Raw genomic sequence first — 23,668 nt, 5'->3', positions numbered from 1 at the left:
AGAGAGAGAGAGAGAGAGAGAGAGAGAGAGAGAGAGAGAGAGAGAGAGAGAGAGAGAGAGAGAGAGAGAGAATAGAAAACACAGAGAAAGTTTTGCAAAAACTCTTAGACATCCAGAGTCTGAGGATCTCTCCGTTGCATGGCCCAATCAATAACAAAAAAACAGCAATAGTGGGAGGTTGTGGAGCACCTCTCACTTTAGTGCATGCTGTGTGGAGCTCAGTGATGTGAGGGTCCCAACCACAGTGAGACCCGGCAACACTCATGCTCTCTCTCTCGCCTCAACCTCTCCCTCTCCTTTGCTCTCCTTTGGATTGAAAGAAGAAGCTGCAAGGAGGATATACTTATTTAACAAACTTTTTCTTTCCTGGTTTTCATCAATTCACCTGTCTGAGATTTTCCTCAGCTGGAATAATGCCTTTGTGCTGGAGGAGAAGCTCTTGGTTGCCAGTGGTGCTCGGCGCTGCACTGGTTGCTCTGGCTGCTGGTAATGCTGGACCCAACCAGGACAGGAGGCAGCCTGGGTCGTCCTCATGCTTCGGAGGATTTGATCTCTACTTTGTTTTGGACAAGTGCGTTATTTGACACACACGCACACATGCACACACACACACACACACAGACACACGCGCGCACACACACGCACTATCATTGAGGGGTTGAATGATGGTTCCGGTTGACAAGTGTAAGGAATTCATGTCAAAGTCTATGATAAATCTGTTGTATTGTATATTCCACTCACCTGCCTCTGCTGATGGCTTCACACCCTATCATGTTATATAATAGTACCTCATGCCTTTTCATGAAAGCAAATTAGTGCACCTAGTAAATATGCATGGTTTGGTGTTTTTTCCCCATCATGGTCTGTCAAAATGTTTTAATGACACCATCACCCTTTGTGTTATTATCATATGGCGCCTGGTGTCATGTCTGGCAGGATAATGGATGCATGGGCCAATGCTGGGTTGCTCCTGATCTTCATTTTAACCTGGCACATTATGACAGATGGCAATGATTAGTGCTGTGTTCCCCCATTCATCAGTCAGCTGCAGGCTGTACAGAATTCAAGCACTGTAGCTATACAACATATACCATGCAAGCTGTTTTTTATCCAGAATTGCTCGCCAGTAAGTGCATAAATGATCTTTTTCCTTATCTTCATTGAGCTGCCACATGCTCTGTGTGTGAAAGTAGGGCGCAAGATGTTTGGCTTCCCTGCAGAGTCATTTGAATACACTAGTCTCAGCTTTGGAAACAGTTTCAATGTTGGTCTAACCTGGTTTTTGGTGATCTCTGTGTTTCTTTGTCGGCAGTGCAACATGGAGCTGCCGATCAAAGCTGCTGCATTTTATGTTTATATCAGCAACATTTTGACGAGGCTTGAAATGGTTACTTTCATTTCTTATCACTGTTGCAGTTATTTAGGGGAAAAAGCACAGTGCACTTGCAAGTCAAGCTTTTTTTTCCATGCTCTACAAATTTAGCTAAACAGCAATTGAGCAATCTCATCAACAAAGCCAGTCAAATGAAAACAGAGTAACCTTCTGAAAACGGGTCAGCGTCATACTTGAGCAGTTTACCTGAGTTTTCCTGACTGGGATTGGAGGGAAAACACTTCATACTGTAGAGGAATTTGCACACAGCTCCTCCGGCACTGAAGATTAGATTAGCCAGGCTGTTGCTTTTGGAAATTAACAGTATTTACCTTGTGACATAAGTGTTTTGCAAACCCTGCTTTCTTATTTATTTTTCAACCTACAAGCCAAAACGATTGCCAAGTCAGTCAACAACACATGTACATATTCAACTCATCATTCTTCTTATCTTGAAAATGGGACTGGAGGATTGCATTCTGCCCTCTCTCTCTCTCTCTCTCTCTCTCTCTGTGTGGCTCTCCCACGGTGACAGAGATGTTGATGGATTTTCCAGTTGTCCTATAGAGTACATGTCAGTGCCAACTATAGGCACGCTGGGGAGATCAGGTGATTGTTTTTAATAGGCAGAAACTGTTAGCATGAGCCATGTTTTAACGACACTGATTTATATCACATGTGTGACCTGACAGCATTTATGCATGGGTATCAATTCACTGTAGCCTCTTCCTTTCCATTTACTTTTACTGTCTTTCCTCCAGGTGGGATCCTGGCCGGCGCTGCTTCCTTTAAGCAGTGATGCCCTCCACCTGCCCTCACTGTCCTCTTACAGTACCTGCTCAAACTCTCTTCTCCTCTCTCCTCTCTTCTGCGTGCCTGCACTGCCCTTTCTCCATTACCTCCAGATGTTCCAATGCTTCAGCCTGTTGGCTGGCCTGTTTGTGATGGAGCTTGTCTTGGTAACAATGGAAAAATAATGCTGTGTGTGTGTGTTTGTGTGTGTTCTCTGTCCTGCTAAAACTACTGTACTGGGGCCTGTTTCAGGTAGCTGGTTTTACATACTCTGGGTTTAATCATACGCTCTGAGTTGGTTAACTCAGAGCGCAGGGTTGATAAGCAACTCTGGGTTTTCGGTTTCAGAACAGTGGATCAGCGTTGGGTTTATCAACTCTGAGCGTGTTCACTCTGGGTGGAGCGTGTGCATAAAAGCCATCGTCAATGGATCGCTGATAACATGATTCACCATGGAAACAGAAGAAACAAATGATTGATCCTCCCACTTCTCCACTTCTCAAAAAAGAAAAAAAGAAATCTCCGCTCCTCCCACTAGAGTTAGAAATATTAACGAATGAGCTTATGGTAGCCTATGGAGAAGAATTAACGGGATATTGTCTCATAACTCTGATCTAATCTCCTCGGCAATTCAGAAAAAAAACAGAGTAAACATTTTTTGTCAAGATAATCATTTCACTTCCGTATGAGAAGCCATAGTCTATTTTAAAAAGTTACGCATATCAGCTGTAAAGTAATAAAGCTGGCGCGGCACAGCATTGCTTACAGTGCCTAAAGCCTACTGTGCAGTAAACAGAACAGACTGTCGCTTCTTTTAAATGGGGAGTGAAATACATTAACGTCAAGACACATTAGGTGACAGTTTCCATTGAAGAGCCTGATTGATTTATTACCAGATCCATTTTCCTCAAGTGATCACAGTTTAAATTATTATATCATTTTTATATTCATATTAGGCTATTTAACGAGGCTTGTCTGTGACTTTAGGATCGCACAAGTGAACTACAACGATCGCGTGCAGCCGCAGCGTTACATGAATCCACCTGACATAAATCTGTTCAGTGGCACAGACGTTAAAAAACATACAATAGGCTACAAATAGGTTTATTAATCTGAATGTAGAGCATGTCACGATGTGTAAGGTGGCCGCCTATGAACGGACCGAGGGCTGAGAACAAGGCTACTGATCAGATAAATGATTTGTCAAACGTAAAATCATCAGGAAATGATAAAAACATCCCGATGGAGATTTCTATAGAGTGATTTTGCTTCAAACTGTACAGGGACGCGTGTGACAGTGACACTCTTTCTTCAGTCGGAGCTGCAGCGTAAAGTGAAAACAAACTCGGGTAGGTCTAACCACCTATCCAGCAGGTTAGACCCACGGCGTATGTTGCCGCAGTAACTGACTCTCGGTTGCATTGAACCTGCTACCTGAAACGGAAAACCCAGAGTTTCCACCAACTCAGAGCGAACAAACTCCGGGTTGCCTCAAAACCAGCTACCTGAAACAGGCCCCTGATATCTACAGCTACTTTGAGAGTTATATTAGGTGATACATAACTCTACTAAGAGGCTATTCTCCTTCTAAATCTTCAGCCCCTTTACTTTAATTCCTAACAACAACAGACATGACACCGAGGACTTTGTGGCTATTGTAGTCCAATCCAATAAAAACGTCAAGTAAAATGTGAATAGCACCAGCTTCGATGGAATAGAGTGCAAGGCGATTACCCTCCAAACTGACCTAGTTGGGATCAAGGCGCATGTTTGCATAAAGGCTTAATGAGGGTGCAGTCATCGGACTCCAATAACAGGGGTTTAATTGCAGGTACCGTACATTATAAAGATGTTAACAGTAATCTGAGAAGTACGACATCATTGCTACTGCTCCAAGTACACCAGCTGTGCAGCTGCCCAAAGCACTTAGTCATGCAGAACTGTCCCGATGTCTCTTTCTTTGGTCCATTAGCCTTTCCCCTTCATTCTATTATATCAAATAGAAGTCTGTTCTAAGTTGGTATTACTACCTACTGGAGACATACAACTACTACAAAGGCACCTCAAAATGACTCATAGATGCAAAGAATGACCTTAAACAACTACAAAGAGATATCAAATGACTGCAAACAGATGCAAAATGAGTACAAAGAAACAAAAAATACTCAAATGAAATGCTAAAGTACAACAAAAGCATAAATACACAAAAACACCAATCAGTGACACAAAACAACTTCAAATGATACATTGAGTCCAGGAGTCTTTTATCTATGCAGGAGGGATGGAGGTGGAGAAATGTCTGTGATCAGGGGCCCATTGTCTCAAAATCCATCCCTGGTCTATTTCTAATTTGCCAACCGATTCAACAGTTACACAGAGAGGAGGTTGTCTGGTTTGAAATCATAGGGGTGGTTGAATAAGACCTCTTCACATTCATTTTGGCCTTTGTCTTTGCAGATCTGGGAGTGTGCAGCATCACTGGGCCGAAATCTACCACTTTGTTGAACATCTAGCTCATAAATTCATCAGGTAAAAAAAAAAGTATAATTAAAAAAATATCATTTTGTCATCAAGTGTCAGGTGTGACAAGAAAACTGTTTCTGACCTCACATGTTTCTCTTCTTCTCGCCCCAGTCCACAGTTGCGAATGTCCTTCATCGTGTTTTCCACAGAGGGAAGGATCTTAATGAGCCTGACAGAAGACAGGTGGGTGCTGCAGATCCCATCAAAACTGCTTTTAATCCTCTGCTTTTCTACCATCCATCTGAAAGGAATGAGATTGTAAAAAAAAGAAGAAGTAGAAGAAGAGATTCCAGACAGATATTTTTCCCTTGCTGTGATCTGTCTATCATCGGTCTGGACAACTGCTCCACTGTGTAGTTTTTGACACATTGTGGGAAGCTTATGTGTCTAATCTTTCCTCAGCAGTGTCTCAGCGGCTACAAAATATTATCACGGTTTCACTGCTTCCCTCATATCTTATTCTACAAAGGCCTCATTTCCTGCCTATCTGCATGACAGTTTCTCAAGCCAATACCCACCAATGCTCTTTCATTTAATTCGTCTGTTACACATTGCTGGTGATTTCGGCAAATGCTGCCCTTGTGGAAACTATTATTCTGTCACCACTCCTCAGAGTATCTGGCTTTAGACAAAAAGTATGTTCGAGAATGAATCCAACTAAATAAATATTTTCAATTAGTTTAAAGTATCAACAATGCCGCTTCTTTCGTGTGTCTTCTCAGGGAGCGCATTCGCACAGGTCTGGAAGAGCTCCAGATGGTTCTCCCCGGGGGAGACACCTTCATGCATGAGGGCATCCTCAGGGTGAGCTACTACATCTGCATATTCAAGCTCTCTGCTGCTGTCTCAGGAACAAACACCACTCGGTCCACAGAGCTTAATGGATGTTGTGTTAGAGCACAGAGGAGTTGGTTTATTCACTGCATGCTACCAGACTCTGAGTCTACTGTTTCAAACCAGCTTTTCTTTTCTCTCAGGCCAGTGAGCAGATTTACTATGGAAACACTGAAGGTCTGTATTACTTCTCTTTGCTCAGATGTTTTCGGGGGGGAGGGTAGGCCAATTTTTTTATGTGATTTATAAGCAAGTAACTAAAAGGATAAACCAGCCTCTTTCTGAACGTGTAATAGATTTTTGTTTATTTCCATGGCTATTTGTATTAAGGGAGTGGTTTCCAGGGTGTTTGGTGTTTTGTGCCCCCAACAAAGGTTAGGGTTAAGGTTAGGGGATAGGGCCTTCCAGGCAACGCTGGCTTGAAGGCTCTGTTGGGGGCACAAAACACCATTGAGAGGTTCCCAGCCACATGGGACACCCAATGGGGTCACAAGATACATCAGAGGGGGTTTGAGATGATTTTGAAATATATATTTACAACAAAATAAAAAACTATTTCAGCTCCATAGTTTGATAGTTTGAAGCCTAAAAGCAATTCAAACTAAATGATCTGCTAACAGCTTCAGGAAATATGTAACACTGAATTCATTTTATGTGACTTCATTTTTAATTTGTGCACTGCCTTGGAACTAATTATGTGACAGGTCGGAGTGAGTGTGTTCATTTGTTAATCGTAGGCCTTTGAGGATGTAACTGATAATTGTGGCATTTACATTTACAATGAATTTGACTGCGAGCCAATGCCAAATCCAGCATTACTACAAAATGGCAATGGTCTTAACAATACAGCATGATTATTTGCGATGCAGTATAAGATGAGATTGTGAAACTATATAGAGCAGGGGTGACCAAGTTATTTCTGTCTGCAGGTTATCGCACTGCCAGCGTCATCATAGCTCTGACAGATGGAGAGCTCCACGAGGATCTTTTCTACTACGCTGAGAGAGAGGTGAGAGAGAGATAAAAGCAGGTAGCTAATAAATGGGCCACGCAAAGTAAATCCAGGTGAAACGTGACTGAACACTCGATGTACCAGATCAAACACTGCCACCTATACATCACCACTCTCACTTTATTTATGTATGGGAGCCAAGCCATTTTTTTCCCCCATCTGCACTGGGATCTTTTGATGTATTTGCTCCTAAGATCATTCAGGAACTGCAGTGTGAAACAGCCCTGATGCTTTAGTCAGCTTTGAGGGCCCACAGTCACATATTGACAACAGGGATGAAGCAGGGCTGACGTTCCCCGGTAGCTAAAAGAATGTTGCTCTCTTGACGGCAAACGGGAGGTCTTTTAGGCTGTCATCCAGGCATTAGTTCTTGGAAGTCAAGTAGTTGGCTTGTGTGTCCTGTTTTTTGGCATTCACTCGTCAGTGTGACATTTTTATTGTTATATTACCTCTGATTAATGTTATTCAGCTGGGAAAAATGTGTTGCCCAACTTCTTGTAAAATCCTTGTTAGAGGCCGGACAAAACACAATCCTTTTTTTGACCATGTTTTGGAGGATGTTATGGAATGGAGAGGTGTAATTGAACCCAGGTGCTGAGCTTCTTCCTGTTTTTTTGCTGTGAATTTGCGCACACTTGACAGGCCAACCGCTCCCGGAGTCTGGGCGCCTCAGTTTACTGTGTGGGAGTGAAGGACTTCAATGAGACACAGGTGGGTGTGTGTGTTGTTGTAGCCTATAACTTAATGTGTCATGATGTCTAAGCTTCAGGGAAAATGGATAAAATTAGAAACTTTGTTCAAACTTTCAGAAACACTCAAACCAGTATAGATTCAAGTGGTTTACATTACTTGAAGGCACAATACACGTATATTGGTCCACATCATTTATACAACCACCAAACACATAGCAACTCAAACCTTGGGCTGCCAACTCTCCTCCCATTAAACTTCAGCGAAGGTAATTTAGGAATTCCAGCAAAGACATTAGATAAACATTAATGTCTCTCAACAATTTATAAAGCACTATCATGCATACAACATCACAACATGAGTTTGGCAGCCTTATGATTAGTGCGAGTCAATGAGCTTGTTTTCCTCTATTCTTAGTGTTACAATTGTTTTAGTTTGTCTTTAAAACAAGGAAATGTGGTAATTTTTTTGATTGTGTTTATATGAGCCAACCCTGTAATGAATTATGCTGTAAGCTGAACTTCATGTGTCTTGAATAAATAATTGCACAGTTGTCACTTGTGATCATGATAACTTGTTTCCTGTCTAGCTGGCGAACATTGCTGATAGCAAGGACCACGTCTTCCCAGTCAATGATGGATTTGAGGCATTGCAAGGGGTCATTGACTCGGTAAGCATCTGTCCACAAATGTCTTCAAACAGCCTTTACGCTAAATGTATAACCAACAGAACCAGTTGCATAGAGGACTGAACATCGTACTTCACCTTAATTCATGTTACTTTCAGTATCATGCTCCAAAAAGTCCACAGGAAATGATCTCTAATAGAATTCCTGTAATCTCTACCATTACTTCTTTACTCCTTCAACACACCGATCAAATGGCACACGGGGAAAAAAGGAAGAATAGCTTTAAAGGAACGATAATTTATTCTGTCCATGAAGTCTAGCCAGAGACAGAATTCCAGGAAAAACCTGCTGCGACTGTGACTTTTCCTGCTTTTGATCATCAGGGCTAACGGCTGGCCAAACATGATCAAAGTGTGCACTGTATATCTCTTTTTGACCAACCTTAGTGGTGTTGACTTTAATCCTTGCATTTGCAAGCAGGGGAAATGAAAAACAGTTTTATCATGAAGGGGCTGTCGAGCAGAGTTAAAGGTCATACAGCTGACTGTCATCTGGAGAACAGCCGAGTGAAAGCTGTTGCTTGTTATTCATTTGAGTGGGGCAGTGGGTCATGAATCACTCTCCATAACAACAATACATTCCTGGAGAGCAGCGGTACAATCCACAATCTCAAAATGGACACACACTGTACCAAATAACAGCACTAAAATATTATCTATAAAGAGGGAAGACTACTTACGTGAGTCTGTTCCGCGATGTGCTGTTTTCAGAAAAGTGTTGAATTGATCAGCTCTATAACGCATTTTCTCTTCATCTCCTCAGATTCTGAAAAAGTCCTGTATCGAGATCCTGGCTGCAGAGCCCTCTAGTATCTGTGCAGGAGGTAAGACAAGGAAGATTTACCTCATGCTCATCGGGCCACTCAATGAATTAAAAATTATAAAAAAATAAAAAAATTGTGGCGCCCGTGGCGCAGTAGGTAGGTAGGTAGGTAGGTAGGTAGGGTGCCCCGGCCCCGCAGCAGACCCGGATTCGAATCCCGCCTGGGTCATTTCTCTGCATGTCTGCCCCATTTCACCTCTGTCTAATGAAGCAAAAAAAATGCCAAAAAAATATCTTAAAAATAAATTATAATAATTAAAAAATAATAAAGCAGTAGCATATCCGAGTTTACCCCACATGATTTGGCGCTTAGACATTGGCCTTCTGCTTCATGTGTAAAACTAATAATTATTGCAAAAGAAATCTCTTAAAAAATCTTTTTAAATTTTGAAGTTGTAACCCTTCCCGTTGTTACAAATGTGGCACCTTTGATGAATGTTACAAAAAAAACTTACCAAAATGACCATAACACATTGTTATTAAAGCACATCATTAAATTATTACAATTGTACATGGGCTTTACATGAACTAACCTTATTCAATCAATTAGGAGCAAATGGTCCCCAGAGAAAACACCCTCTTGCATGTCGTATGGACCAACTGTTATAAAACTCCAATAACTGCAGTTAAAGTAGACTAGATGTGATATTTTTGAGAGGGTAGTGCTGCATAAAAGATACTGTGTCTTGTAAGAGACATTTATTTTTTCACATTGGGTTGAGAATTAAACCCCCATACTTCCTTCTGACATCTGAGTTTATTTCTCTCAAAGGGTATTTCAAATCAGTAACATTGTGCATAAGGCAATAGTGAGAACGTCACCTCATGACAAGACATTTGGGTTTAACTTTGATGCTCAAATCACACATATAATACAGTATAATGACTTTTAATAATTGAGGCGATCTTTGTCTTTCTCCTCTCTTTGCTCAGAGTCCTTCCAAGTGGTGGTTAGAGGAAATGGATTTCTTCATGCCCGTAGCGTGGATAAGGTCCTGTGCAGCTTTCGCATCAACGACACCCTGACCAAAAGTGAGTTAAAACATTCACTGAACCTCGCCTCACTGTCCCTGATTCGCTACATGAAACAAACAAGAGTTTAAAATGATTACACATTGTCTCAAAGCTGATTGCTCACTTCATTAACAGTAAAAAAAAAAACAACACCTGGAATAAACAAATGAGTGTGCAGGCTATTGGTCAATTCTAAAATAAATCAGATAACACCTAGCAGAGCTTCCAAAGAGTCAAACACCAAGTCAGCCACACAGCTGGAAGTCCTATGGGATCAAACAAGCAGCCACGCCGGTGTTACTGGTACAACACAGTGAATCATTTTAAAGCCTAGAAAGAAAGGACAGAGCCAAAGATAAAGCAGAATGAGTACGCAAGGCAGAAGCAGGAACAGTGCTTAAGGGTGAAAGCAGTTTCCCCACCGTCTTTATTGCTTACGGCTTACTGTAAAGAGTTGTAAAAACCACTTCCTAAAAGGCACGCCTCAGCTTGCCGTAGCTGCGGGAGGTGGTCTAATTACAAAGCAACATATTTGGCTCTAACCAAACATGTGCTTCCTTGAGGGAGAAGTGGTGAAACGATGTGTATCTTATTTTTAATCATCATATCAGTTAACCGAAGTTCATTGTCCTCCACATACTCTGATAGAGGAATGTATTAATGGAAACTTGCCTGCTGTCAGCTCTCTTTGAGTTTGCTTCCATCCAAGTAGTCTGTTTTGGAGCTTAGTAAGCCACCATGTTGCACAAAAGTTATCTGTCCATTCTGCTTCATGTATTGTAGGGCGATATACTGTAGGCTACATGGTAGGCATGATAGCACACACGAGAGACTGTTTTCTTCACTTTAATAGGGGTAACTTTGGTGAGGCCATCAGCATCCAGCACAGGCATCTTGCTCTTTTAATGAAATTCTTGAAAGGGAGAAAAAAAAGGGTTTCTAAGTATTGATCAAACATCAACAATTCCTTAGTTGTTCTGAATGCATGATACAACATCCAACATCCAACTTCCTGCAGACGCTTAGCAGACATGGAAACAATTTGAGTAAAATTATGTCCGTATGTCAATCCCATTATATTCCTCCTTCATTCACTTCTCTCGATTGTTTACACACAACCCTCTGGAGCTTGTTTACTTCCCACCAGGGGTACACTTAAAATGGAAATAATGAGGCCGCGGCTAGCTAGCCTGAAGAAAAAATATGTGATGGGCTATAAGGAAAACCATTTCTCCTCAATCCAATACATCTTTGCCTGTCGTAAGTGACTCTCCCTGCTCCAGCCCTCTGCATTAACACACAGATATGGTGAAAGAAAATGAAACAACAATATGTAACTGCATGTGTTGAGCAGATGAATTGATGTTTGAGGAAAAAGTGGCAGCAAATAGCCTACAGTCGGGTGGGCTGAAATTTGGCAGGTCCTGTCCTGGGTTATCCATTGTGTAATGACAGATGTTGTTGCAACTATGGTGCCATGTACGATGTTGAACTGTGTGAATAATGTGAGACAAGACTCTAAAGAAGAAGTCCAACACTTTGGATGATAGGTTTTTTCGCTTTCCTGCGAGAGTAAGAAGAAATGATCAATAGCACTCTCATATCTGCATTCTAAATGTTATGCTAAAGCCAGCAGCTAGTAAGCCTAGTTTAGCAACATAAAGCTCAATAGTAAAAGGTGAAGTCAGCGATTCTGTAGAACACTTGTTGTTAAAATCACTTTTTGTCAAGTGGTATGCTTAATCATAGTGTCATTCATCTTAGCAAGAAACTAGTTAATTTTTGGTTGTCTGATGTTTGAAATTCAAATATGCTACTTGTTAAACTTCTTCAGCATCTCAAAGATGCTGCCATTTTCCAAAGCTCTACTGTAAATTAACCAGGCAGGCAGCCCATCCCAGGGAATGGACTCTCAAAGATTGGATATTTTAAACAATAATTGCAAAAAATGTACCTGTTAGTTGAACCCTTGGCACATAACAATAAACATGACCTCTCATATGTCCCAGTGGGTCAACAGTCCAATAAAACATCATGACAAAGACTGGGGATGATTGCTAGCACTTTTATCCCCCCAAGGGATTTAAAGAGTAGAAATGTGCAGAATCAGGTCTCATCAGCTCATTATACTGGACTTATACTGGCTGCAATTTGTCATTTAAGAAGCTCTTAGTCCTTTTTCCTCTTTACTGCTCTAATGGTTCGAGGCCATTCTGAGTGCAAGGTGGGTGCGGAGGATGAACTCTGAGCAGGGACCATATCTGGGCCAGTTTGTTTTGGCGCAGAGCTGTTTTTGGCAGCGTTGCTCCCCCTTCCTCCCCTCCCTGCTGCATGGTGTTTCTAGGGAAGAGAAGCCGTGGCCGACCCATGCGGCCGCTTGTGTTGATTTCCTCAGTTCTGGGGTATGCTCTCCTCCCGCCAGGATAAATACACAGACACTGGGCGACGATGCTTGTTGGAGCCACTTTCCCCTAAGGCCAGCTGCAGGAGGAGAGGACCTAGATTTGCCTCAAAAACAAAAAAAAAGGAGCAGTCTGTATTGGTGTTTGTAAGAGGGATACAGATGTCTTCAGACAGCAGCAGACAACAAAGCACTCGTTTGAGGGAACACTCCTCTCAGACAGTTTGTTTATCAAGTTGCAGTGAAAGATTCTGATTTAATTTAACCTGTGTGTACACATGCATGGTTCACCCCTCTCGCATTGAATTACAATGCAGTCATGTGGCGATATCCAGTCAATAAAGTAATTCTACTGTAATCGGGCTAATCAGTGACCTAATCTGAAAGTTGGTTCAGGTCATGACTTGTGGTTGTCATGTGTGAGTGAATACTAACTTACTGTTCCCACAAGACAAGACTGGAGTGTTCATTTTTCATGACCCCTCTCCCTTTTATTCTCTATAGTGGTGAAGCCTTTGATTGTGGAAGACACATATCTTCTCTGCCCCGCACCAGTGCTTCAAGATGAGGGGATGTAAGTCCTGTAATTTTTACTTCAAGAAAAATGTGATGTATCAAATGACATCAGCAAACGACCAAGAAATTTTTCTTTCTCTTTCCCAGGGCAGCGAACCTCTTTGTCAGTATGAACGAGGGGCTCAGTTTCATCTCTAGTTCGGTCACCATTACCACTGTGGGCTGTGTGAGTAAAATATAGCCCTTACATAGCAGCGTTTAGCTTGAAGAGAGCTTTCTTTTGGTTAATGAGGCATTTCAACAGTAACCAACAAACAAACACAGGCTTATGACAAGCAATATATAAGAAACTTGTGTACAACCAATCCAAATGGCCAACAGGCCAAAGAAGATGTAGGCCTACTGTATATCAGCACCTTTAGGCACCGATTCCATGGAAGATGAAACCAAAAGAGCCTATTTGCTGCACAAAAGCATTAATCATATAGAGATGTATACATTCAGACGGTTTGTGTGACGGGTCTGTTTCTGTTACAGTCTGATGGGACCATCCTGGCCATAGCTCTGCTCATCCTGATGCTGCTCCTCATCTTGGCTCTACTGTGGTGGTTCTGGCCTCTCTGCTGCACTGTGGTGAGTTTTATAAATACACTAATGCATTCATAAACATGGCCACACGCTGCTATACAATATGGATATAAGATGCTGGTCTATTCACACTTGAGAGAGACGGCTTAAAATCCTTCAAAATCAAGTGATATTGCCTGCAGACAATGAGACGGAGATGAAGGTTTTTCACAGGTCTGTCTCGTCTGGCCAAAGTATCTTACTAACCTAAGCCACATTCCCATGGTTCCCAAGGTCTATGAGACGATAGTAAGGCCGGGGCTCGGTCTTTGCACACCTGCAGCTGAATTTAGTCCGCAACCAGAAGGGGTTAAGGCCACCGGTTGAACGTGTGTTAAAGTAATTATGCTGCTGTTGATTTAATTGACATTGCCAGAGGTCACAGCAGGTGACCTTAGCGTCTCAGCTCTCAATATGTCCTCATGTATTCACAGGAAGAAGACAACACCTAAAGTGGTAAGACTTGGCAAAATCTTCCATCAGTAATTGGGTTGAATAATTCAATTTTTCAAGCTCGTGTTGTGGAAACAAAAACTCAAACAGGCTGTATTGGGTTGAGAGTGTTAGAAGCATAACGACTCGCCAGAAACAAAAAGTTCCATGGGAAGTATTTTTTATAAACAGTCATCTGCCCTGGATACAGTAAAAATAGGAAATGCACCGGGAAAGAACATATCTACGCCATTATGAAGACAGTGGTCAAACTGCCAGCATCGCAATATTCTTAATTTCACTCCTTGTTACTCCCCACCTTTTGCTACAGTGGGTACTGTCAACAACTGGATTCCTTCTTATATAAATGAAAAGTGCGGCGTCTCTTCGATTTCCACTCCATGTTTCCAGCACTGGAAACAGGAAAGTTGAGAATTGCCAAAGAGAGATGTCAGCTTTTACAACATGGCCTTTACTTTTTTCCCCTTTTCTTTTCTTTTCTGTTCTCGTCCATTAATTTGCAAATTCAAGACTGTGCAGCAGGACTGTTTGGGAAAGTGATGCTAGGTTACCACGAGGAACTGTCTTGTGTTCCAGGATTTTCGAGAAGCACTGGAAGAAAATGACAAATAAGAATCAGAATCGCTCAATTTGCCAAGCGCATTTACTGTAGAAGACACTTTCTCCATTACACTGGTGAAAACAACAACAACACACTGACAGCTCATGTGGTGGCATACACACAGGAAAAGACCCAAAATGGGATAGTGCAACACATAGACTAAAGTGTACATGCTTAAAAACACAGTGTGCATATGCTTACTGTGAAAATTGAGCTGAATGAATACAGTAATAAGTGATAACATCTTTTGGATAACATTACTGCAGACGTAATCGCAAATAATACAATATTAATGCGCCGCTTACTCCCCCTTCCTCCTATTCAACAATCTTAAGCCAAAGAATCTGGACAGCAGATTTTTAGGTCAGTGCCACTGCTCTTGTGAAGAAGAAGAGACTTAGAGGAAAAAGAGATTCCTCAGCCATGTGTTGTTGTGTAACCATCTTGCTGCACACAGAGAACACATTGCTGTGACATGCATATTATATTAGAAGCTATTTCGATACACGTGTTTCTGACTCTTGTCGAAGCCTTCCGACCCTTCTCTTCTCATGCAATCTTTTTTTTTCCATCCCCCCTTTCTTCACAGATCATCCATGAGCCCCCACCACCGGCTGCAGAGGAGAGTTCGGTAGGAGCTGCACCGCCTACAATTGATCCGTTTCTTATGCCTAAAAAGAAAAGTTATTATTCAAGATTCAGCCAGCTGCCAGTGTTTAGATGGTGTAATTGTTCAGTTTATTCAAAAATGTTGAACCTCAATGACCATACGGCGTCATTAACTGGATCCCTGGCATCCAACTACGCTCTAACTGGTTTAGTAATACATCAAATGTGATGCAAGTTAACGCCCTCCAAAGCCTAACAATGCAACCCTTACTTTTACTGTGTTTTATTTTCCCTCTCTTTGTTTTAAAGAGAAAATCATTCAGAGTTCAAGTCTTTAATTCATGTTCTTCAGATCTTTTCCTCTAGAGTTCTTTTAGGTCTTCATGGAATATGATGTGAAATTAAACTGACTAATAACATTTTCCCCATGATTTTGATCCATTTGAAAAATGTATTGTGATTCAAATAAATCCAAATCAAGCAATCTGACATGCAACTCTGGGACACATCAGGCTGCTTTTATTTGCCCTAGTTATACTGAAAATGTCGTCTTCTGAATACAGACTCCAATGGCAACCATGGCCTCAAAGACAAACTATAGCCTTCATTATGGATGCCTCTGTTTGACATCCTGGTAGACCATAAGTCAGACAGGGAGTATTAAAGAGCTGAAACACCACAAATTGGCCTGTGTGCTTTGAAATTTCCTCTGAACCTACAACCAGCACAGAGGGGACTGGGTTTGGAGTGGGGATGGCAGACATAGAGGCACTGGTGACCAGTAGGAGTGCATTTTGTTTACCCAATAACTTACTGTATATAAGTTTACCAAGAAGCTAATATGGCATAATGTATACATTTATGTAAAAACTAGATCCCGACCAATATGGAATTTTAGGGGCCGATGTCGATTATTTGCAATTCCCAAATTTTATGCTGATCCAATTTAAAAAAATATATATATATTGAAAAATATAACTTTTTTTGAACCTTAAATATTTATAGATACTTTTTACTGTCGAAAATGTGTATAGGAACTTTTTTCTGTATTGTAATATGCATTGTCTAAGAAAAATAAAGGTTACAAATATGTCTAAAGTGGCATGAGGCCTTTTTAAACAACCCTCTGGGACTCCATCCCTCCAAACATCAGCAACTCAGACTCAATAAACTCCTAATGACACCTAACTGCACTCCAAACCTTATTTAAAAATGTTCTGTATTTTGTTATTTTTCTATACGTATGATCATGTAAAGTCAAGTGTCTTTGAGTCACTAAACAGGATTGCTTGATAAAAAATATTTTTAAATAAATCTGCAAACAAAACTGCCATTTTTTGACCTATGCCGATAATTCCGACATTCCGGCTCTAGTAAACACAGAAAAAAGTTAGTTTATACCTTCATCAAAGCTGGTAAGCATTTCAAATGGCTCCTACAGAAATATATATATATCACCACCATAACTTTGTCTCTCCAATAGGACGATGAAGACTTTGACACCCCTAAGAAAAAATGGCCGACTGTAGATGCCTCCTACTATGGAGGAAGAGGAGTTGGTGGAATCAAAAGGATGGAGGTAAACTCAAGTCATTTCCATGTTATCTTAATAATCTGTTGTGTGATTAAAGTAGAATGAGTGGCTTAAAAGAAACTTGAGGAGATTTTACAGGCTTACATTTTGGTTGCTGAAATGGCATCTCTAATGAAGGGCGTTTGATTTAGTAACACATCATTTCCAGAAAGAAAATAATGTTCGGTTAAACTGAAGCATCTCATCCATTCATTTCAAGTCTGACACACTTGAAACCCATGACCATCTTTTTCCAAATTGTTGTATGATGTAAAACATTCACACAATTAGAAATCTCTCCAATATTAGGTTCGCTGGGGCGAGAAAGGTTCCACCGAAGAAGGAGCAAAGCTGGAAAAGGCCAAAAATGCCAAAGTGAAAATGCCTGAGCAGGACTATTTGCAGGCCCCCACGCGGGTACTCAACAATGGCATGCACAAACCCCTAGGCCCACGCAAGTGGTACTCCCCCATCAAGGTACAGCAACAAAAGCAGCAGGAGAATTGTGTCTGTTCTGCAGAAGTCTTATTGTTGAACCATGAATAGCAAATGTATAGGAATTATAATAAGTTTCAATTGTTTAACATAAAAAGTATGAAACAAGGATTTGTGAGATTTTTTTTAACAAGTATGTGAATATGGCTCACATCTAATTAATACAAGCATTACACTCGTTTAATAGTTCTGCTTGCCTTGGACACATGCTTTTTTCAGCTGTTTGCATGTGTACTGCATGTACCACATCTGTTACAAATGACTCCATACTAATCTTGCTGAGGATATGCAAGTAATAGCACTAGTAAAATATCTTGGTGAAGGTAGCATGAGATGTGTTAAGGTAATAATGCTTAGGTGACTACTGGCACAGAGTCCCTTCCTCTAGGGCCAGCATGGGGTTAAAGGAGTCATTCTGAAGCCTTCTCAGTTAGCGGGGTTTGCTAATAGAAACCAGACCCCTGTTGGACTGAACTCCAGGGAGCAAGGCTGCACAGCCAGCAGTTTTGTGAGGAAAAACAGCTGCATTTTTCTAACCTTATCCTGAAAGTATTTGCTGTTTAAAAATGAGGAAGAGTCAATTCACAAAGATCTGAAACCATTTCAGTTTGTCACTGTGCAATGGCTGTATAAACTGGATAACACTTGGCATGTCATTGCTGCTCGAGTTTGATGCATCAGTGTGGAACTGTGCTTTTGATTTCCCAGGAGAGTTGAGGGTTTTTTTCACGAGAAAAGAGCACTACTTTTTTTTGCTCAAGAATAAAAGTTGATTTGAGATTGTTGTAATGGTTTCAAAGCTTGATTTCTACTATGTTTCCTTAGGGCAAACTGGATGCATTGTGGGTACTTTTAAGAAAAGGCTACGACCGTGTGTCTGTAATGAGACCTCATCCTGGCGACAAGGTAAGATAGAAAAACTCAAATGCTACACAAGTAGGCACAAAACGTACAGCATTAGCCTGTTATTTACCGTCTGATGTAAAGCCTTGGCTTGGCATTATTTTGCAAAATTGGAGATTATTTTGTGCCAGCGGTGAGCAATGACGTGTGTGCACAGAGAGACTCATGGGAAAAGTTGCGGTGAGTTTGTGATTTAGACTTCAGCGTCTGGCTGCAGTGCACTGCGAGGTAAAGATGTCTGGGGAAGTTATTGTATGAAGGCAATTGTGTTTCCTCAAAGGCCAGCTGTAGTGGGAGGGTGGGGGGATAACAGAGCAATGACCTCTACTGTTGGCAGCTGACACGTAATCTGAGACTGTGGGATGAACAAGTGTTAAAAAAAAGGATCTGAGGAAATTCCACATTTAATAATCATCCCTCAACCGAGGCTTTATATAATGCTTCATCTTTCCCTGAGTAAGAAATGTTCATCTGAGAGCAGCTACCCTCTTTAGCATTGCAAATTGTACATTTTAACAAGTATTTAGCATACATCCCAGTCATGTTACTGATGCTGATGAGTTTGAAATGATGCAATAAATGCACTAAACTAAAACATTTCCATCTGATGTGATGATGCAGCTCAGTGAAAGCATCATATAGCTTAAGATGATATGGAAGAGCTGAGAGAATGCCATTCAATCATGCAGTGTTTTAAGAAGCCTGACTTTCAATCAAGGTTCATTTGAAATTGTTTTACGAACCAGCTGGCAAAACAAGTCACTAACAGAAAATTGAGTGCATATTAAAACGACTGTAGATCTTGAAAATATAAAATAAAAGAACAATTTGTTAATTTGAAAAAAAAAGTAGCCGGTAATTCACCTGCAGAAACAAATGATGTGTACCAAGCTTGGAATCATTACGCATTAGACATACACCACTGTAAGCAGGATAGGACCAAAATCTGCTTCAAGGCCATTTTGAGGAGGTTACATTTAAAGTTCAATTCGATCCCAATGTCTACGGAGCCTTCACGCATCTGATAATTTTCCATTAGCTTGTCAAGGAGTACCTAAATGTCATTCTCCAAGGCGGGGATATCTTGAAAAAAAGAAAGATAAATTCCACTCTGCTGAAAAGACTGAAGAGGTGGCACAGATAAGCAGAGACGGAAAGAGAATTTCTGAAAAAACACTTTTGGTAGGTGAAGGTTAAAGGACAAGGTTAAAAAAAAGGAGGACTTTAATGTCTGTGAAATGGCTGAAGTAAAGTGCAAAGACAAGAGCAAAATGGAAAAAGAGGTGGATGCCATGGAGACAAGCAAACAAGACTTTTAGAAATTCATTTTTGAGCCTTGATAGAGGACTCATTATTGGAGATGAAAGAGAAGGCCGGCCGTCACTAGAATAAAGATAACTTGAAAAGGGAGGACAAGGGCCTCTCAAATTCAATTTTATGAAAGTGACATCCAAGTACACAATCATTGAAACACAAAAAAATACTATTCAAAAATCAAATGGCCTTAAAGGCAGAGCAGGAGAGCTCGGAGCAGGACACAATGTAGAATGAAAGAAGCTGAGAAGGTCAGTGATTTATCTGACCAGTCAGTAGGGCAGGAGTTGTGCAAAGCCCTACGAAATAAACAATGGCACCTTCAAACAATGAACACACAACATGAATGAAGTACTGAGGTCTAAAGCCAGGATGAATGAGGATAAACTAAGGACATCTCTTAGAGGAGGCCAGAGAAGACTCTCTTACGCTGTGCAACACCAACCTCACAAAGAAGATGAGGTCAGAAAAGAAAAAGAATAAGGAGGACAATATCTACTACGGTGGTACACTTCAACTTCTCCCACCTCAACACCTAGGTGAGAATGCAGTACATCACTTCAGTTCAGCATTCCCCATCAAACATATCACCTAACTCAATGACCTGCGAATCAACATTTCCCTGTTCAACTGGACAAGGGACTTTGAACCAACAAACCCCACTCTGTTAGATGAGACAACCACAACTCCTCGACCCTCCTTATACCCTTCTTCATCTACGACTGCAAACCTGTAGGCCTACATGGTTCTAAATATATGATCAAGTTTGCAGAAAAGAGTGGATGGCCTCGTCGTCAGCAACAACAATGAGTTGTGGTAGGAGGTTGAGCACTCTGAGGACAACAACCTGGTCCTCAACACAACCTGGTCCTCAACACAAAGAAGCACCAAGAAGAATCAAGAATACCTATCCATATCTACAGGATCGAGGTTGAGCACCTGTCCAGCCTCAAGTGGTTCGCTGTCCACGTGTCTTTGAACCTCTCACTTGGACTCTGGTCAAGGAGGCTCACCAGCGTCTCTTCAAGATGAGGATACTGGAGACCAGAGATTCTGCTGAACTTCTATCGCCCCGTTATATCTCGGTATGGGCACTGGTTCTCTACTCCACACCATTGAAGCTGCCCCACCGCATGCGTTGTCTGCAGAGGGTGCGCAGCATCGCCAGGGAAACCTCTCACCCAGGCCTAAAAAAGTTCTAGTCTTCTATACTTAGGAAGGTGCTACCACAGACTCCAGGAACAGCTTATGCCGTCCATTGTAAACTGTTCATACGGTATAGCATATTCATATACAGTATACCCATAAACACATCTATACATATGTACATTACTTTGCCCTTCACTGCTTTTTAACTTAACCTTATTTCATTGTCTCAGTGCTTGCACTGACAAAGATTAATTTAATTTAATAGAATCTAGTCTAATCTATCAGTTGTTTAGCAAAGCCAATTTATCTCGCTTCTAGGCAACAAGCATTGCTGTTAGATACTGAGCCAATGAACCAATCTTTAAGGTGGAATAGACCTAAGTACACTCAGTCAAACAATGACAACAGCTCTAGAATGATGACAAGGTTACTTTCTATGATTTTCCCCCCAGTACAGTACAGCTATTGCACCACTCTGTAATTAGACATTTACGAAGGAGTCCTCCCCACTATAAAGCTCTTCATTAGTGTACTGGAAAAAACGACTTAGCTCTAGTATCCTTCATGATTTGCAGTAAACAGGCCTGTGTTCTGGTTGCAATTAAGAGCCTCTTGTCAAAGCCTTGCTTTTTTAACTTCCCCTAAATGAATGCAGTGGTGGGAGGGAGGAGGCTAGTTGATCCTACTGCCTGCCCAACAGAAATCAGGTTCCTGCAACGTGTCACGTATTTCTGAACCTCTAAATATTGGTGTTTTAGTAATTATTAAAGGATCTTTCGGTTAGCTATGATACAGTGTAGTACTCCAACAAGAGCCAAGATATTCCCAGGAACTTAAGAAATAAAAGTATAGGTTGGGTTAATTTTTCCATTCTTTCCATATGTATGGCATGCAACATTTGACCTGATTGAGAGGCACAGAGCAGCGGTGTCATAACTTATCAGTCCACTGAAACTCTGTGATCCCATCGGTGGAGCTGCTCCCAGGGTGTAACTTGTTTCTGGAGTATGATAGTGTTTCTTGCATGACTTCACTCTGGTTCAGATCAAGGGAGAATGGTGGCAGGTTATTTTGTCCAGCAGAGTAGAGCAGACACAGTGACTGAAAAATACAGCATATGTGGAAGTCTGTCGACATTAAACCATGGTCAGGTGCTGTAGGTGTGTGCAAAACATCTATAAGTGAGAGTCACATTAGCACATATGTAAAGGTGGGGTCAGCGATTCTGGGAAAGGATTGTGGTCAAAAAACACTTTGTCAAAATCAGTGAATATCTCCTCATGGTCCATGACCTGTCTGTACTGTGTGTGAACTGTGCACTGAAAAAAACAGAGATTATTGGGAGATATTCAAAGCGGGGATGTTGTGTTTCGTGAAATAAATATGGTTTAGAAAAGCAAAGTCCTTTTAAAAAGGGAGGTCACGTTTGCTCCACTGATTTTACAGACAGAAAAACAATCACTGCATTCATGGGCTCGCCCATTTCATTATACCGTATTCATAATACCAAATTTGAATGTGGAGAAGAAGATGAGAAATGTTGAGTCGAGAATGTAAGCATTTTAGAAGGACAGCAAACCTGAGTGAGATCATCGTATGGGTGAAAAAAAAATTACAATTGTTGTTCACAGTAGGTTGTTTATCAGCTCTATATGTTCCTCTAAAATCTTGAATGTTTTCAAATTGCAGGGCAGATGCATGAACTTCACCCGCACAAAGTCTTGCCCTCCCCCTTCCCACTACCCACACTACAACCACCAACCATCTCCCATCTACAAACCCCCCGCACCACAGGGCACCCTCCCACCTATCCCAGGCAGCAGCAGCAGCAGCAGCAGCCCTCCATCATCTCCCTCTCCATCGTTCTCCTCCTGCTCCCTACCACCACTGCCTCAGACACCTCCACCCACTTCCATCACCCCCTCCCCTCCCGTCACGCCTCCCCCTTACACTCCCCCTCCCAACCGGGCCCTGCCAACGACCAACCTGCACATAGTCCTACCACCAGCCCCGCCGGCGCTGCCCCCAACTCCTCCACCCAACGTCTCCCCGAGCGCTTCCCTGCCGGCCCCTCCACAGGGGCCCCCTCCTGGACGAGCCCCTCCACCTGCCCGCGCACCACCTCGCCCTGGGATGTAGAAGGCAGAAGACTGGAGGGAGTTTAACAGGATTTAAATTAAAAACAGGCAAACTCTGAGTTCCACCAACAATCAGAACATGACCATCCCTGATTGTATGTGCAAGCGAGGTCAAGTGAGTGCCTCGTGCCATTCTCTGTGGGCCTTTCTGCCTTGTGAAGTTGGGCGCAGTGAGAACTTTGTTTTCAGCTATCTGTCTACAGTGACTTTTGTACACATTTAGCCTATCAGTGCAATTTGCTCTAATGCTTGAATTACACAGACATTCCCTACAAATGAGGTCATGCAGGCCCGGCTCAGAAAAACATCTCCATGGTCCCTCAGAGATGCATCAGGCCCCTGTTGTCCCCTCCATGATCACGTAAGCAGAAGAACAACAGCTTGTGCTAGTGTCCTCTGCACACAGGACCTCAACAGAAGTCTTGTTTAGAATGATCGTGACACCGAAATATGTGCCTGGGTAACATTCCCTTCCCTCATGATAGCAGATAAAAGAATGATGCTGTAAATGTTGCACAAACAGCAAATTGAGGATAATTCAGAAGAGTCCACATTTTGTATTCCTGAATATTGAGCAGTTGCATGCGATAGTGTTTGATTCAGCATTTTTGTTAATTTTCTAACGTTTCTACCTTGTTTTATACACCATAAATCATTTTTTGAATGTAATTTTATTGTCGAATAGAGTTTCTGTGGTTAAAAAAAGGTCAACAAACACGTGTACCGTAAGTATATTTAAACAGCATTGAAATGTATCTGAACTTTTGCATTCCTTGCCGTATTAAACCAGCTGAATGGGCCTGTTTTTGTGCACATTCGAGTTAACAATAAATTGGGATTTCAACAGTAACATTAGCCCTATCATGATTGAACTGACCGAGATGACTGCAATCATTGCTGTAGTTGCCTCTGCTTTGTCTAACAAAATCAGAGTCAGGGAAAAGCTTGCTCATCCCCCCCACGGCCTCCAGCAATATCTGTAAATAATCATTTGTGTGTCCAGATATCAATGTGTGTGTGTGAATGTGTTGGTGGCAGCCTGTCCCACAGAGAAGACTGACCTGAGTCAATATGCCAGTTTGAATCATTTAAGTAAGGGTATCTGGGTTTCTTTGGCACAAGATTTCTCCAATTCCTCAAAG

At 41.6% G+C, this 23,668-nt stretch overlaps 1 protein-coding gene across 1 annotated transcript; it reads left to right on the top strand.

The window, feature by feature from the left end:
* The first annotated feature begins 111 nt into the window (after positions 1-111).
* On the top strand, positions 112-23,376 carry antxr1a (ANTXR cell adhesion molecule 1a). The gene is made up of 18 exons (XM_080047107.1): positions 112-571; positions 4,622-4,693; positions 4,799-4,870; positions 5,410-5,491; positions 5,665-5,698; positions 6,451-6,530; positions 7,176-7,244; positions 7,813-7,893; positions 8,674-8,734; positions 9,667-9,765; positions 12,653-12,722; positions 12,812-12,890; positions 13,202-13,297; positions 14,935-14,976; positions 16,438-16,533; positions 16,837-17,004; positions 17,848-17,928; positions 22,078-23,376. Exons 1-18 carry the CDS (start codon positions 414-416, stop codon positions 22,525-22,527), a joined length of 1,890 nt encoding a protein of 629 aa, XP_079903233.1. The 5' UTR covers positions 112-413; the 3' UTR covers positions 22,528-23,376.
* The last annotated feature ends 292 nt before the right edge of the window (positions 23,377-23,668 follow it).

This window comes from Ammodytes marinus, assembly GCF_949987685.1.
Source record: "Ammodytes marinus genome assembly, chromosome: 2".
In the NCBI taxonomy this organism is placed as follows: domain Eukaryota; kingdom Metazoa; phylum Chordata; class Actinopteri; order Uranoscopiformes; family Ammodytidae; genus Ammodytes; species Ammodytes marinus.
This window is presented reverse-complemented; position numbering and strand designations above follow the sequence as displayed.

What these genes read in the sequence shown, in the direction of transcription:
- antxr1a (XM_080047107.1), top strand. Translation starts at nt 414, where the DNA reads ATGCCTTTGTGCTGGAGGAGAAGCTCTTGGTTGCCAGTGGTGCTCGGC. An exon ending in CGGCTGCAGAGGAGAGTTCG is followed by an intron (nt 14,977 to 16,437) that starts GTAGGAGCTGCA and finishes TCTCTCCAATAG; the next exon opens with GACGATGAAGACTTTGACAC. An exon ending in GTGGAATCAAAAGGATGGAG is followed by an intron (nt 16,534 to 16,836) that starts GTAAACTCAAGT and finishes CTCCAATATTAG; the next exon opens with GTTCGCTGGGGCGAGAAAGG.